Below are 18209 nucleotides of genomic sequence, written 5' to 3'. Positions count from 1 at the left end.
ACTGTGCTGCTGTCGCTTCATTCACACATTTTTCCCCCCCGGTTTCAACATCTTTGTTTTTTAAATTTCTTTTATAGCAAATATGCACAAAAAAAAAACTCAACAAGGAAGAAGAGAGAAGACTATATAAGAGGGTGTTGTCCAAAACTCTATTCATAATCTGAATGAAATGTCTTTTCTCCGTGTTGCCACTTTCCTCCTCAGAGGAAGAGTTTTCATTTTATTTATGTGTGAACAAAAGACAGAGAGAGTTTTATATTTCAAAATTTAATTTGGCTGAACAAAAGAAGAAAGTGAGGCTTTTACTTAAGGCTACAGAGAGAAGGAGGAGGGAGAGAGAGAACCGAATTGCTCAATTTGGTAATTTTATTTTACTTTTTAAAAAATTTTTGATTATGATTTACTTGATTCAGAATCATCTCAGCAAACAAAGAAATTTGAAGCCTTTTTCTCAGTCTGGGGGGGGGTTAGGGGGGGGGTTGTCCAGCGTGGGCGTTGATGCTTGAATGGCGACGATGGCTGATGACTCAGGTGATGTGTCATACTCTATGCTATAAAAGGGAACTTTTACATTTGTCCACACACACACACAAACACACACACAGTACACACACTGGACTCAGAAGGGTTTTGGAGGTTTGTTTACTACAGCGGCAGCAGAAAGATGAAATGTAAGTTTGTTTATGGTACTTTTACAGCCGGAGTAAAGATGTTTAACAGTGTTTGTGTGTGTGTGTGTGTGTATGTGTGTGTGCGCGTGGAGGAGGGGTACTTTACTACACGTGGTCTTTCAACCTGACTGAGTGTGAGAGAGAGAGAGTTTGTGAGTGAGTGAATGAATGAATGAGTAATTATATGACATTGGTGGCTGGCAGACGTTGTTAGTTTCAACTTTAAGTGTTCAACCGTCATAGAGTTGCATTTGAATTTCAAAACAACGCGCTGTTTGGTGTCAGGTTGGACTGTGATTGGCTGGTTCTGTATGTGTGTGTGTGTGTGTGTGTGTGTGTGTGTGTGTGTGTGTGTGTGTGTTAGGGATTTCACCAACTAGTCTGAACTTGTCATGAGTATGATTTTGTCCAGCATCATCTTTTATTGTCAATGTTAAAATGTATTTTCTTGTATATTGAGTCACATGTTACAGTATTTCAGCTTTGTTGTTGTAATATTCTCACACTGAATTTAAATTTGAGTATATAATCATGTATATACTGCGTGGGTTTATGCCAGCAGTATCCTGTTGGGATCAGATTACAACGCAATATTTTAATCTTTGAGATGATGAGGTAATCATAGAGGTAATCATAGAGGCAATCATAGAGGCAATCATAGAGTCATAAACTGTTGTCATGTCATGGCAGATCACTATATATGGTGAGCTCCAACCAATCGTAGCTTGCTGTCTTTTACAGCATGTGTGACATACATCGGTGTCATCTGACAGCACCGTCAGCAAATGTTTGTGTACGTATGCACAGTTTAATGAATGAAAGTGAACCAGGAACCATTCATGCTCGCTCGGCTTTGAAGGTAGGCAGCATACTGCACATATGTGTAACGTCACACCCACGGGTGTTGAGTAATGCTTCTGACCCAACCGTGATAGGCTGCCATGTTTACAGTTGTGCTCTATTCTCCAATTGGTCAACGTCACGAACACCTCATAGAGGTTGCCAAACTTGGCGAGAGAAGGTGATAGAAATTCTGTCAGGCATCCTAGAGGCTGGGTCATGTGATCTTCATTACATTTTAATTCCTAACGCCTCATGTCTGGCGGGTTGGGAAATGATCAGGCTACTATCTTGTAGTCTGACTTAAGTCATACATAACATACTGTATCTGTACGTCTTAATTTTTTTTTTGCATTATCAAATCAAAGATGGTCAGTCGACAAGTATTAAGCCAGTATGTGAAATATCACATGTGTGTTTGTTTGAGAGGTGAAACACACTTAGTCTGGTGGGCAGACAGTGATGTCATTATTACACATCATTAGGGCACTTACTGTAATGTAATTTGCTGCACACTCACTGTCCAGGGCTAGATGATAGATGTATGAAGAGACTGATTAATCAATAAGGTACAGTGAGTCAGATATGTTGCCAGTGTGTCCCAGTGGTCAACTGCAGTACTGCAACAAAAAAAAAATTCACTCCGATGATACAAGACACATCCCCAAAACTATTGACAGTACATCTTGAAGTGCAAAAATTGTTTGATTTAGATTTTTTAAGCCATGACGGTTTAACATTTGTAAAATTTTCTCCTAGAGAAGCTATATTTTTGTGTGTGATGTCATGTCAATGTAAAGACTATAGGCTCAGAGTAGTACACTAATGAATAGTATTCAGTTCTTGTAATAGAGGAAAAAAAACACCTGACACATTAACCAGATTCCAGTGAATGATGCCAGCACGTTCACTTCCTTGAGTGATGTCACACTGTCCGTGTCAAGCCTGTTGATAATATATAAGGAGACAGGAAATTGCAACATGCACAAGTGCACATTTGCAGAAAAGCAAACGTCCATCTGGTCATTTACTGCGTTAAAAACTTTCACTAATCTTTGAACACACAAACAAAGAGAGTTTTCATGACAGTGCAGGCTGGCTTCTGCATTTCCATGTGACTGTAATGTAATTTAAAAGCAGAGTTACTGAAATTATATACAATTGCGCCACTTTCCAACATGCCTAAACATGATCCTGATCATCTGAGGATTCACAGATGTCTTCTCTCTCGTTGCTGCCAAGTGAAAAAAAAAAACTCTCCTGGTTTTCTGCCCAAAGGAGCAAACAGAACAGAAAAACTCCAACTTTGGCTACTTGGAGACACTGTAACACACTGTAAACACCATTTTGACATAAAATAACTCAATATTCACTCTCTTTTTAGCATTTTTTTTTGATCTCCTCTAACTCTGAGGGGAAATGTCTGTCTCTTAAGCTGCTAAATGCTCCACTGTGTTTACCAGCTATTGCAGCTAACTTTGTCTGTTTGCAGAAAGTGGTTGCTTGCTACTAAAAGAAGCTAACAATTCTGTAGAGCTGAGGGGAACTACAGAGGTACAGAGGCAATTATTCTTTGTGGGTTTGTCATTGTAAGCTATTTGAGCTGTTATATATGATAATGATTTCATAGATTTCATATTTTTCTCAGCTTAAGAAGCAAGTCTTCACATTGCACTTAAAAGCCTATTAAATATGGTTCGCTGCTTTCTGAAATACCATGCTTAAAAGCCAAACATTTTACAGTATACTTGTGGTTTACCAGTTCCTTGAAAGTTAAAGGTTTGTTGGTTGGTTTGGTTGGTTTCGGAGGAAGTTGTCAGGGCACGGACGGGGCAACTAAATTCCTGGCAGACAACCGCTCACCTCTGTTTAGAAGTTCATCGGAAGTTCTCGAGGCATTCACCGTGTCAGACAAAAAAACACAGGAAACTCCAATGTTTCTGTGCAGCGTCTGACTCAGCAAAAAAGGGACATGAACTAGAACGGAAGCTGTGGAAGTGAGTGTGTGATGATGTTTTGCGTGTGTGAGTGAGCATGTGCTGATGAAACGACCTGCTAAATACATCAAAGTCGGCCGATTCATTCTGCTTCTTAGGCAATTTTAATATGAGCTGTTATGCTGTTGTAGCGGTTTGCTCTGCCAGATAAGTGACTGTACACTACAGTGCTGGGGGATGTTTTTATACTTTGCTGATGTCTTCTTCAGTAATTTTCCAACAGCCATAAGAGCTTATTCCAAATGTCTTGTTTGCATCCTTAGCTGACTGAAAGTTATTATGAAGCAAACATCTGTTTGTTGTCATTTAGGGCTCTAATGGGATTATGAGTGTTTATGAGTTTAAGTATTGCTCCACTTTGGAGGCGGAAACTCTCTTACAGCTGCAGTTCAACCACAGTTTTTCACGCAGAGTGCAGAAGTGAAAGGTTTCACTTCCAGATGTTATCTTACATCACCTCACCTGAGCTCTGCACAGCTGTCTGCACTAAAAATGTTTTCAGACAGACTAGACTCTGTCATTTTTGGCTGGGAATGACTGTGTGACTCACAGTGAGACACATATCATACAATATTTATTTTCCGCTGTATAGGAGGAATATTTTTTTCAGACAACCCATATTCCAAGTCCTAGAATAAGAAGTAGACATGATTTTTAATCAGCTGTTCATGTATCCTGTTTACTTTACCAGGCTGCAGCTGCCATGTGACCTTGGACAGGAATAAACAAGTGAATGAAATGAATGACTGAGGGGAAAAAAAAAGCCTCGACAGAGATTTTAAAACAAAAACAGGAATGACAGAGGACTCTCAGTAATGTGCACGTGGACAAAAGGGCCTAGATGCATGTTATGTAGACATGCTGATGTGTGGTATGATATATATATATATATATATAAGCTGTGCTACCTGCAAGGTGGAAAATATACGTTATGTTTATGTCACGCAGTTTACTATCCGCCTACAAATATGGTAGCCTGACTTACTGCAGAAATTCTGAGAAGCAACTGTCTTCCTGTCAAAAACGTGGTATGATTTTATGATATACAGTTCTAGGAACTCTGACACACAAAGAAAGAGCTTTTCATCCATCACAGGTCAACTTTTGGGTAGCTGTGACCCTCTGAAAGTCTCAGAAGTACACCTAATTTCTTTCTATTTCTATAAAAAAAACAGTAAGGTAAAATAACACAATTAAAATATATTGTAATTAAAGCATTTACGGCACTCAAATGCAATTTGCTTCGTGCCTCTTCTCTCTGAATATTTTAAATGTCCAAAAAACGTGAACTAATTCATATGCAAAATAAAAGTTCTTTATTTATCTCAAGGAATATTTTTTCCTTAAACAGTCCTTAAATCATGCGACCATGCTTGTTCTTATATAGCTTTCTTGGATCTAGTGGCTGATGTATGATGTATGTGTCTGAATAATCTTAACTTAAGGTCCACTTACTAACTTTTTCTTAAGATTTTAAGACCATGAGATGCCATTTTCATCAAAAATTCGCATAAATTCTGCTTATAACACTGATTCGATTCTGCTGCTGTTTATTTGAAAAGATACTGTAAGTTGTTTTTTTTAACACTAGGTCTGCACGAATCCATTGTGACACCTTTCTTAGATATAAATAATTAATAATATATAATGAAATAATATATTAATAATAATAAATGCAGTTTTCGTACAGTTTAGTGCAATTCAAAGTGCTTTACAGAAGACTGACAAGCTCATGATAAGAAATATAAATGTGACAGTAAAACAAAGTATATCAATCATATATAAATTACAAATCTTCTTTAGCCATTTTCAAGGCGTGACTATGTCAACAAAACAGCTAATAAATGTACAAAGAGGAGGGAAAATAGAAACATTGGAAGGTTACATGAAAGCAGAATTAATTCTATACTCAATAATTAATGTTAATGAAGATGATGTATAGTTAGTAACATTAAATTGTTCATTTTAAGTCAAAGAGCCACGACTGCAAGCAATTACAAAGTTTGCTTTTTTTCCCTTCGTGGTCGGGATTTTCCTCGTTGTGACCTTTGATCGTGAAGAGCCATAAAGCAGACTCACTGCTGTAGGTGTGTGAGTGGTAGTAAAAGTGTTTAAAGTGCACTGTGTCAGACTCTCATGACAAAGTGCATGTTTTCCCTCTAAAGAGTGCAGCCTGAGGCGTCTGCCCGATGATGTCACCACACAGAGATTAATCTGACTCAGACCGCTGCGCCAGCTCCCCTCTCCTTTTCCAACAGGAGGCCCAGAGCAGGCTGGGAGAAAAAAAATCCCACAGCATACCTCTCATTCCTTATCCCTGATCTAACACTAACAGACAGTTCACGTCTTTGTTGCTCTGGGTTATGGGTTTTTTTGAAGTTGCAAAGAGCAGCGGATAGATTTACAGACAAGAGCTAATCTTGATTAGAGTGTTTTTTTTGTCCTTGAATAGAGATCATCATTGATTAAGCAGTTGAGAAGAAAGCTCAAGAGGCCAAGACGAAACAATCAACAAAGCATTGAAGGGGAATTATTCATTTTCAGATTGATTGAAACAGTTCAGGACGAAAAGACAAACAGATGACAGCTGGGTGATTTTTCTCCCTGCACTTAAACACAGGGTGAGGCAATCAGACATAGAGCGCCATTCATTTACTGTATGAAAGCTGCTCACACAGCTCATACGCCAAAATAATCAACAAGTCTTTATAGTTCAACAGCAAAATATATTGTTAGTCGGTGCCTGTCAGATTCAGAGTCATTCTTTAGTGTGTAGCACTCAAAACAGGGTATAAACTAGCAAGAACAGCACAACAACACAAGTATTCAACCCCAGAGACCAAAAATCTTGTATCTCTTTTATAGAAGAAACCCACACCAGTTGTATTTTGTCTAATTAAACCAGTGTGAATAGATGGGCTTTGTGGTAAAGGGAAATATTGACTGTTGAGAGGTCTACGGTATCAAAGCCAGGCCCTTGAAGCAGCGTAGCCCCGTTTAGGAATCTCCCATCGAAAAGCTCCGGGAGATGGGGTGGTTAACCAGACGTATATTTGCCAAACCAAGCACTTAGTCCTCTCCCCTTACAGTGCTTTCTCTTGTAAAACCGAAAAGTACTGTTTTGAAAACACCTCTGATGAATCATAAATCTCACCTTTGTGTTGCTTTTCCAAGAAAGTTTTCAAGTGCAACGTCTTCTTTGCCTCATTACTGCTCAGGCTGAAGGGTGGAAAAACACCCACTGGTACTCGACGGTTGGTGAGAACTGTGGTCGTAGGGGGTGTTTCTCCCCCGCCAAATAGCCACAAGGGGCAAAAATGAGCAAATTTCATTTCTCTGTCTGGGACAGTTCCGCACTTGACTCAAAGCAGTGGTTCCCAGCTATTTTGGTTGGTGACTCCTTAAAGGACTGGTTCACAATATTTGTCTTTATTCTGTCTTAAAGCAATAATGAGGAGCCCAAATGAACATTGACATTTTTCTTGTTGTGATCATTCCTCCTGTTCCTACTGGCCATTAGAAGATCCATTCATAATGCACTTACAGTGTAAGTGATGGGAGCAAAAATGTATTTAAAGGCTTATCTGAAGTTAATATGAAGCTTCAGCGTCCAAATGAGTCAAATCAAGTAGATATCTTTCAACGTTACAGTCTTTTTAGCTTAACTTTTTGTTACTTTTCTTCCAACTCAACTGTCCGAGGAAACACAAAGAGGGAATTTGATGCTAAAAAGACTGTAAATGTAACAGATATGTGACCAACTTAGACTGCTGAAGCCTCATATAAGCTTCACATCGACTTTTAAATACATTTTTGCACAAAATGACTGTGGACACACCCTGCTCATATAAACACCTGACTATTGTTTTAAGACAGACTTGAAAAATTGTGAAACTATCCTTTAAATTAAAGCAACTTCTCTTCATCACTAACTGCGTACATCTACCAGTTATGACCAGTTTAACTAAAGAGTGACATTTTTCCTTGTTTAAGTAATTTAATTAAGTCCAAACATTAGGACAAACTCAATAACGATAATTGTGAAGAACTTTGTGTCGGAAATTTATTTTAACCTCCCCTTGCTTTTTAATCATCGTGCAACCTCTAAGATTTATATACAACCCCATGTGGGAATCTCTCCCAAGTATAATAATTTTATTTTTTCTTGTTGTTTTAACCCTCATTGTCCTCATTTTTGATCACATTGTACTCGCCGAAAGTAATTGCTAACATTTGGGGACGTCTGAAGACAATCAGACATGCCTGTTGTAAACAAGCCGACAGTTTAGCTTCTATAAACCACTTTATTTAGGGGTAAAACTAAGAGTGAACGCCCCTGAAATGTTGGTTATAATCATAAAGGTCAAAGTTGAATCATTAAGTTGGTTTGTAAACTCTGATGGATCTTTACAGTGGACAGTTTGGCTTTCGTAATCTCATCCAAATAAGTTTGGCTAACCTGAGGGTTTGTTTAAAACCTGTATGATCACCTGAGTGTTCGTGTGTCTCGACTCACTGTCACTTCTTTTCACCGCATGCCCATACCTCTGTAATAAGGTTGGTACTCTGTATAATGTTATGACACGTAGGAGCAGTGGCCAAACCTACGAGAATACAGAAAGACCCGAGTTGTAGAAACAGAGCAGAATTATCCTTTAATACATCCGTCCACCCTGATCTCCTCACCAAGAGAGTGTGAAGCCGTTTAAGAACGTAATGCATTATCCATCTCTCAACAGAGACAGTTATTTTTCACAGGACCACAAGATGTATCTTGTCAAGAAAATGTAAACATCAGCTGTTTTTAGCTTGGAACTAATCTCATAAACGAAAAAACTCCCTGTTGGTTTTCAGATGGAAAATTGTGATAACTATGTTAAAAATGTGAACTGACCTTCTGAATATGTTTCCCCGAAATACAAGATATCACACTTTTTAGAAATCGTTCTGTCTATTTCCTCCACCTACACACACATTCAACCACTCAGTGTGCTAGTCTAGTCTCTGACCTATTTTGGTGTCTGAGACGTCGTTCACACCACAAACTGTCAATCTCAAATCTGAGCTGCTGCTCTTATCAGATTTTTCGAATGACTGTTCATGTTGGGATCGCAGAATACTATTTATATCTGATGCCAGAATGAACTGATAGAGATGCTAAAAAACAGTGTGCGCAGTGGTGTTAAAGAACATATGTTCCGCTGCATCTTTAAAACAAGTTTACAGTGCGAGCTGCTGGGCTTTGGATGAATTTCTGCCATTTCTCAAATACAAATCTAGTTGTGTTTTTTTGTTTGATTGTTTTTTGTTTGATCCCATTGTTATGTTTGCTGTTGTCTGTGTTAATTCTCCTTAGGAAGGCACCTTAATTCATAGTAATATGTCAAGTAAATGGTGTAAGATTTCTAGACCTGCAATGACCCATCTTCAGAAAATTAATCTGCAACTCTTTTGATAACCAAATCATCATTTCAGTTATTTTTCAAGCAAAAATGCCTTAAAATTTCTGGTTCCAGACTCTCATATGTGACAATTTACTGTTTTTCTTTGTCATATATGACAGTGAATTGAATATCTTAAGGTTTTGGACTGTTAGTCAAATAAAATAAGCAAACTGAAGACATCACTGTGGCCTCTTAGACATTGTGAATGCAATTTTTTCACTATTTTTCGTTAGTTGCAGCCCTAAAGGTTTTCTTTCTGCCTTGGCAGATATAGACAATGATGATGAATGCAGCTGTGCGACACCCATGTGGTCACGATTTTGGTCGGAAGCAAAAATATGTTTCTATGCAGCATTTTCTGATGCAGCTGATTCATGAAGAAGACAGAATCTGAGTTATTTTACTCTTAGCTCAGTAGCAGCTGTGTGTGCAGCTCAATGTTACTCATCATTCTTTTATAAATAATGTTGACTTGGTGCTAAAAGTTGAAGAACTGGCAAACTTCTTTTTTTTCATTAGGTAGATTGATTACCAATAACATTTATCTACAAAGGAGTGTGTAAGCAGCATGTTAGCAGCTTCAGTCCTCCGTATGCGTGTCTACACAGGATGCATTCAGGCAGTATTAAGTGTAGGTCACCTACATTTTGGCAGCTCTCAGAGTCTAACACACAATCAATGTGTTTACTTTGATAAAAGTGGAAAGATGCGCTTCAGACGTGTGAGACAAAAGACTGAAAAACGCTTTCTGCTTAGACACCGTGTAATGGTCAAAGACCTCACAACTACCATAGCAATGAGAGCTTGATGCATGGTGAAAACACTTTGACAACTGCAATTACAGAAAAGACAAACACATACAGAAATGCTGCAAGTTAATTTTTTTTTTTTTTATCTTTTTCTTACCTTTGCAGCAATTCCTGACTTCACCCCTTGTCTTCTCCACCTTCTGCTTTTGGCTGAGCTGTTTGTGCATTCATCATCTCGTCCCACCCAGAGTGTCTCCATCTGCAATACGTTTTCACAAATGATCCATCAGGTGGACAGACTGACGAACTTATCAAAAAAGCTCCATGACTTGGTAAGATTTCTCTGCACTCTCCTTTAATTTAAAAGCTTTACTTGGAAACAGTTGAGTCACTTTTAATGTTGTATGATGGAATGCTATACATTGATTTGAGCAAATCAACCTTATATCCATAAATGCATCATGAAATATCTTAAATCTGTACAATTATACAGTAACCAAAAGCTTAACAGCTAATCTTTACACTGTTTTTGTTGAGTAGAAATAAGTCTTTTGAAAGTAGCCTAGATTACATCTTATGTTGTATATATGGAGCTGCAACTAAAATTTAAAATCATCAATTGATTATTGATTGATTATTTTCTCAATTTATCGATTACTTGTTTGGTCCATAAAATGTCCAAAAATGGTGAAAAATGTTCAAAGACAAAGTGACATCATCAGATGTCTTCTTTGATCCAAACTAACAGCCAACAACCCAAATATATTTAATTTACTGTCATAGAAGACTAAAGAGACCAGAATATATTCACATTTGAGATGCTGGAATCAGATAAATTGGACCTTTTTCTTAAAAAATGACTCCTGAATGTCAGTACTCGGGGAAGCAGGAGTGGACCCAAACGCAGAGGCCGGAATGCAGATATGATGAAAAAACTCTTTTAATTGTGGACGGTCGCGGACAGGTAAACAGGGCTGAACACAACTAGCAGAAGGAACAACACAAAACGATCCAACAAAGACTGAACAGAAAACCCGAACTTAAAGAAACTGAACTAACAAGGAGATGAGGTGCAGGTGGGGAGATGGGTGGAGAACTCGAGAGGGGAATGAACATACAGGGAGCTGATTGGCTGAGGACACACAGGGAGCGGGGCAGGGCTGACGAGGCTAACACAGGGCAGGTGTGGGGAAGACAGCAGGGCAGGGCTAACGAGTCCAAATGCAGGGCAGGTGTGGAGGAGCACATGAACACACAAGGGAAACAGAACAAAAACCCAGAAAACAAACTCAATGCCATCTATACTAACCCATCCAAAACCAACCACAAACACAAACCCAAGCACACAACCCAACAAACTAATGATTCAATCCTCTAAAACCCACCACCCAAATCATACAAGAAAACCCTATGAACTGAGGGACTAAACAGATGTGCAAAACCAGGAGACCCCACAGAACACAACATAAGACCAAAAAAACACCCAAAGTCCAGGCAAGATGTGACAGAACCCCCCCCCCCCCCCAGAAGGGACGGATCCCAGACGTCCCACAAACACCACCAAGGGACACAGGATGGACGGCCGACGCAAGACGGGGGGAGGAGGAGGCCAAAACTGACAGTCCATAGGCCATGAAAGAGCAGGTAGCTAGGGAAGTGGCGCAGGGGTAGGTAGCCAGCATGCAGGGAGCAAAGGAGGTCGTGCTCAGGAAGGGCCAGGACATGGGGAACCAGGAAGATGGTGCACAGGCAGATGGCCAGGACACTGGGAGCCAGGGAGATGGCACTCAGGTGGAAAGTCTGAGGCCAGACAGGGGCAGAGCATAAGAGTCCAGGTGGACGGCCAGGGAGCTGGACAGAGGCAGAGCCATAAAGTTCAGGGGGACGGCCTGGAGGCAAGACAGACAGGTGAAGTCGCTCGGGAGGGCAACCGGGGTGCAGAACAGATGGCAGAAGATGCTCTGGAGGGCGGCCGGATGTGAAGAGCTTCTCTGGTGGTTGGGCTGCAGGCTGGCAGCGAAGGCAGAAACCCTCTGGTGGTTGGGCTGCAGGCTGGCAGCGAAGGCAGAAACCCTCTGGTGGTTGGGCTGCAGGCTGGCAGCGAAGGCAGAAACCCTCTGGTGGTTGGGCTGCAGGCTGGCAGCGAAGGCAGAAACCCTCTGGTGGTTGGGCTGCAGGCTGGCAGCGAAGGCAGAAACCCTTCAGGAGGCCGGCAATGAAGGTGAGACCCTTCAGGAGGCCGGGCAGGGGGCCGGCGGCGAAGGCGGGACCCTTCAGGAGGCCGGGCAGGGGGCTGGACAGAGGCAGAGCCATAAAGTTCAGGGGGACGGCCTGGAGGCAAGACAGACAGGTGAAGTCGCTCGGGAGGGCAACCGGGGTGCAGAACAGATGGCAGAAGATGCTCTGGAGGGCGGCCGGATGTGAAGAGCTTCTCTGGTGGTTGGGCTGCAGGCTGGCAGCGAAGGCAGAAACCCTCTGGGGGCCGGGCTGCGGGCCGGCGGGGAAGGCGAAGGCGGGGCCCCTCTGGGGGCCGGGCTGCGGGCCGGCGGGGAAGGCGAAGGCGGGGCCCCTCTGGGGGCCGGGCTGCGGGCCGGCGGGGAAGGCGAAGGCGGGGCCCCTCTGGGGGCCGGGCTGCGGGCCGGCGGGGAAGGCGAAGGCGGGGCCCCTCTGAGGCGCTGGAGAGGACAGGCCAGGTGGCAAGGTGACCCAAGGAACGGTGTGGTCATCTGCGTTGACGACCGGACCTCTGGTTGAGCCAAGGGGGTGCCCAGGTAGGGGTTTTGGGTTGGTGCTGGCTCAGGAGTGGCAGGCTGCTGGCTAGCTGGCTCCTTGCTAGCAGTCTTAGATGCCTGATAATAAAAGTACTTCAGCAAAGTCATTTGAGCTGGAATGTCCGGAGTGGAAGCCGAATGGCAGTGCTGGTGGTTGGCAAGCCTCCAAGCTTGCCAACCACCAGCACTGCCACCAGCACCACCACCAGCACTAAAAGAGTTTTTTCATCATATCTGCATTCCGGCCTCTGCGTTTGGGTCCACTCCTGCTTCCCCGAGTACTGACAGAACGATCCAACCAGTAATGGACCCAGCAGAGACAAACTGTTTTCAAGGAACCCGTCTGGCACTGGGGGGACCTCGATCAGCCAGACGGGTTCCTTGAAAACAGTTTGTCTCTGCTGGGTCCATTACTGGTTGGATCGTTCTGTCAGTACTCGGGGAAGCAGGAGTGGACCCAAACGCAGAGGCCGGAATGCAGATATGATGAAAAAACTCTTTTAATTGTGGACGGTCACGGACAGGTAAACAGGGCTGAACACAACTAGCAGAAGGAACAACACAAAACGATCCAACAAAGACTGAACAGAAAACCCGAACTTAAAGAAACTGAACTAACAAGGAGATGAGGTGCAGGTGGGGAGATGGGTGGAGAACTCGAGAGGGGAATGAACATACAGGGAGCTGATTGGCTGAGGACACACAGGGAGCGGGGCAGGGCTGACGAGGCTAACACAGGGCAGGTGTGGGGAAGACAGCAGGGCAGGGCTAACGAGTCCAAATGCAGGGCAGGTGTGGAGGAGCACATGAACACACAAGGGAAACAAAACAAAAAGAACAAGAACAAAAACCCAGGGGTCCGTTTGTTAACCCTGAAATGAGGGAAACTCTGAGTTTTCCGTTTCAAAAAGGGAGGTAACTCAAACCAGAGAAAGAGGGATAACTCTAGCCTGTTTCAGAGAGAGGGGTAACTTAAGCTCTCGGTCAGTTACCGTAGTAACAGACTCTATGAACCTAACCTGGTCGGGACCAGGTTTTTCTCAATGAACCTCGAGTTTCTCTCAGTCTCCGCCCTCTTTCAGAGCCACACACTCCATTTGATTTCCTTATACATTCAGTCAGCAGGCGAGTTTTGGCGTAGCCTAGTTCTGCCGTCTATCATTTAAAAAAATCATTAAAAAAATCAGAGTCAGTATATTAGAAGTCCATTAGGCACAGTAAGTGGCGACTTTTTCACTAACATGGCATGTCCTTTTGATAACGATCCCGTGGATGAAGGTGCAGAATTACTGCGCAGAGAATTAAATATTCGTTGAGAGATGGTTATCAGACCGCGGCATAGATGCTCTAGCATTTCCAGACAATTATCTCTTTGAGAGATACCGTTTCACGTCACAGACCATCATCTACATACACAACCTAATCCGTCCTTACATTTGCAACATTACCAATCGTAGTCATGCTCTTACATCCCAGCAGATAGCTACTGTGTGTTGCGCTGCGTTTCTTTGCAAACGGAAGTTTTTTGTACAATGTCGGAGCCAGCCACTGGCCTTCCTATAGTCTGGCTTATGGCCAGCTCCTCTGCCTCCGTTAGAGGTGGCGGTGCTGGACCACCACCCGTTTTACGGGCATCTGCCTTCTTTCTGTTGGCTGAGTAGTTGTGTTAGTTTAAATAGGCTTAATTATTTAACAGAACATGATGTAGATGAGAAGACATTTATGTGTGTGAAACCAGCATTATGTTGGGGATAAAACAGCTGCTCAGTCAAACAGCCACTTAATATTTACTTTACAATGTAAAACATGATCAAAATGAGGTTCCCCCATGAGATTATTATCGAGGTTTTACTTTTTGTGTTGCACTTCTTTCTGAAAACATGCTCAAACTCGCCGTATGAGCGAATTAAGATTTCTAGCCCTAGTGGGGCGAAAAACGCAGCCCTCCTCTTCCCCGTTGCCATGGTGACTCGTTGAATCGGGGCTCAATTGATGCTGGCTTTTTATAGTTGTGGTGCACGCGCTTAACTCCAGGTGAAACTACTCCGAGTTGATTAAACTGACTCAAATCAGCTGTTCTGGAACCGGAAACTTAGAGTTTCTTATCTCAGAGTAGATCAACTCAGAGTTCAGGATTAGACTCAGAGTTTGTTGAACCTGCTTTGTGAAACGGACCCCAGAAAACAAACTCAATGCCATCTATACTAACCCATCCAAAACCAACCACAAACACAAACCCAAGCACACAACCCAACAAACTAATGATTCAATCCTCTAAAACCCACCACCCAAATCATACAAGAAAACCCTATGAACTGAGGGACTAAACAGACATGCAAAACCAGGAGACCCCACAGAACACAACATAAGACCAGAAAAAACACCCAAAGTCCAGGCAAGATGTGACACTGAATTAATTGATTATGAAAATAGTTGGTGCTCAATTTACAGTCAATTAACTAACTGCAGCTCTAATACAATCACTCAGTAACTTGAAGTGAATACTCAACAAAGATTTTCTTCATGGTTTTTGGTTATTTGTATGTTAGGCCTAACAATACATATATTTATACATAAACATTTAATTATATACTTATGTATGCATTTAGTTTTGTTAGTCATGATTAGTCCTCCATACAAACACAAACACTTAGAGGACAGGCTGGGAAGGGTCCATCTTACTTGAAGAAGTCTGTTTATTCATCAGAAATACTGATTTAAGATGGAACGTCCTCTGACATTTTTCTTCACCTCTGATTATATTCCCAACAGACAGATGATGAACTCATAAACTTAATCGGTATGGAAAACAGATTGGTCAGTCTTCCTCACATGCAACAAACCGCTGCAGATTTCAACTCAGTGAAGGTAATGTTTCTGGAATCAAATCATTCATTTTTGATTTTTTTTTTCACAACATTTGGTTACTATAGAAACATTTTGTAAGTCAAAGTCTGTCTGAAAGTCTGTCAAACTGTGTCTATTTAATGTTCCCACAGATGAATGAGTCTCTCTCCCAGCTGTATGTGTACACTCAGTCCTTCAAACTGCATGTTGATTGGTTGAAAACAGCCAAAGAAAATGTCAGTTTGTCCTCCCAGTCAGTTGATGGCACCATCACTCACCTCCTGCATCTGTCCACCCTCACCAGCACATTTCTCCGCCAGGTGAGAGGACCAGTATCGCTTATTGGTTGGGTTATATGGAGGACAATTCCAGCCAGAATTAAAATCAAAATAGAAAATGTAGAATTACAAATAAAGATAATTGGAACATAAATCAATAATACATATAAGAAAGGAAATTAAATGTGATAACAAATGTGATAAATGATAACAAATTAAAATAAATTAAAACATATGATAAAATGGGAATTTAGCATAAACTGAAATGCTTGAAAATGGTAATAGACCCATAATGAAACCAAAAAATAACTTTTACCAGATTGGAAACAGAAACATTCATATTAAAAGTTCATATTAAATATTTATATGTAAATGTGTAGTTAAAAACAGATTTAATAAGATATTTACCGAGATGGAAGGAAAAATGTATTAAAGCATTTTTAAAAAGCAATTTGATAGGGCGTCTGTTGTCAATAATAAACACAGATATTTTGAACAAACATTACAGTTGAAATTACAGTTTAGACGTTTAAACTTATTTGTTAGCAGCTTAAAATGATGACAGTCTAGGAATTAAAGTCATTTGCTAATCACTACTAATCAGTAAAAGGTAACAGTCGTCCTCCAGTCACAGTATATGTTGCACCATCATGTTATTTGTTTTTCATTCTCCATTTTAGAACATGACATTTACTTTGGTTCAGCGTAATTTGGTTCAGTTTCTTTCGTGCATATATAACAACCAACGTGCATACATACACAGTACAAAACTTAAACTGGGGACAAGTACAACAGACTCATAACACCACCCCTCAAAACCACTAGTACAAAGCCTTATTCCCCATGGTGTCATCTAATATACACAGTCCATCTCATTCTTCCCTTCCAAGTGCAAAAGTAGTGGTTGCCAAACACACCATTGTTTGAAAAACAATGCCAATACCTCGTCCCAAATATCCCCCAGTATCTCTATACCTAAATCCTTTCCCCAGTCTTTTATAATACCATCTGTTTCTCAAAACTGGGGAGGTGCGTTTGGTTATAAGAACATAGTACAGCTTCATCTAAATTAAATGTGATAAAATGGTGTGAATGCATAACACAACTGTGGTTCATTTTCAACCTCTTAGCCTTTCTTCTCATGCTTTTCTCTTATCAATATTCTCTTCTTTACCTTTTCTCTGCAAGTATAAGGCTTTATTTTAAGTGTTATTACTCAACTCTGTTGTGGTAATTCCTTTTGTTCAGTTGAGAATCATCCCATTAAAACCAAACTGTTTTCTCTCTGTCTTTAGATCAATCAGGAGGTGCCTCAGCCGCCGTCTCTCTCCCTCCCTGTCGTCTCCACAGCTTTTGATGTGCTCAAGTTCTCCGTTGAGATCTCTGAACGGTTAACGGTCTTCTGTCGCTGGTCAAAAAGAATGTTACGGTATCTTCACAAAAACTCCCACTGCCCTAAACATTAAGCCCCCACCTTTAGCAGATAAGCCACCGCTAATGTCTTACTATAAAACCGCCGTTAACTTAGGTGAGTTTGACACATTTCTTACACATGCAGACATTGATATCAAGGATGCAACAGGTTCTGATCTGACATATTATTGCAGAGTTGTAACTGTTTCGCCATGATATCAGAGAGATGTTGAGTTACAACATCTCTAATGCATTATGGGCATTGTAGTGCGCTGTTTACACTGGTGTAGGCTGTCATCTTAAGGGTGATGCACATTTTCAATTCTATATTTATATTCTGGGGCTCTACTGGAACATCTTTACATGATTTACAGTTCAAAAAACTCCTTATTTATCTATTATTTATATGTATGCAGCCCCTCAGTTCAGCCTTTGTTGTACATGTTTGAGCACCAATCCAGCTAACGAGTGGCTGTCTGTGAGCATGCGTGACTGATCTGATGTCAGTTAAAGGAGGATGTAGAGGTAACTTTGAAAATGGAGCGTTTGACTTGCAGGGAGCATATGCACATTTACATATGTTCACCTCAAGTTTTGGAACTTTGACCATGTTCAACATAGACCTCTAACATTATAACAGTTTAAAAATAACAGAAAATCCCCAAAAATCATTATATGTCCCCTTTAACAGTTGTTAGTTTATCACATGAAAATGTGTATATGTTGCATTTTACGTGTAGGTTTTTAAAAAAAAAAAAAATGTGTTGTACTGATGCACTGTGCTTACCAGCAACCTTTACTCTCTTTGAGATTGTTTACATTCACAGTGCTTCATAGTATTGATCTACTCATGAGCTAGGGATGAGAAAACGTGGAAAAAAAAAAAATATTTTTCTACTGTTATTGTTTTGTTTTGTTTTTCTAAATGTATTTAGGTACTATTTATGAGCTTTTTGTATTATGTATGACAGATGCAGGCGTCTCAGTTTTTTCTATGGGTAATTCGTTATGTAATATTTAATAATATTAATAATAAAGTATTGTTATACTGTAGTGAAATTTACATTACCAATCATGTAATGTGTGTATTTATATACTATTTAATTTTGTTTCATTTTTGTACGTTTTACTTTAAGTTATTAATAAAAATTTTGCATTGAAACAAAGTGTGGACTCCATGGTGATTAATACAATCTTTA

General features: G+C 40.8%; 1 protein-coding gene across 2 annotated transcripts; it reads left to right on the top strand.

Moving 5' to 3' along the window:
* The first annotated feature begins 613 nt into the window (after positions 1-613).
* Positions 614-17996, top strand: LOC121913780. 2 transcript variants are annotated; one of them, XM_042436583.1, is made up of 5 exons: positions 614-671; positions 9867-10033; positions 15245-15340; positions 15472-15639; positions 16893-17996. In XM_042436583.1, the coding sequence occupies exons 1-5, from the start codon at positions 665-667 to the stop codon at positions 17061-17063; spliced, it is 609 nt and encodes a 202-aa protein (XP_042292517.1). In that variant the 5' UTR covers positions 614-664; the 3' UTR covers positions 17064-17996. The 2 variants fall into 2 exon arrangements, with proteins under 2 accessions (XP_042292517.1, XP_042292516.1); XM_042436582.1 differs by lacking the exon at positions 614-671 and adding an exon at positions 9523-9583.
* The last annotated feature ends 213 nt before the right edge of the window (positions 17997-18209 follow it).

The sequence above is a fragment of the Thunnus maccoyii genome, chromosome 15 (assembly GCF_910596095.1).
Source record: "Thunnus maccoyii chromosome 15, fThuMac1.1, whole genome shotgun sequence".
NCBI classification, from domain to species: Eukaryota; Metazoa; Chordata; class Actinopteri; order Scombriformes; family Scombridae; genus Thunnus; species Thunnus maccoyii.
This window is presented reverse-complemented; position numbering and strand designations above follow the sequence as displayed.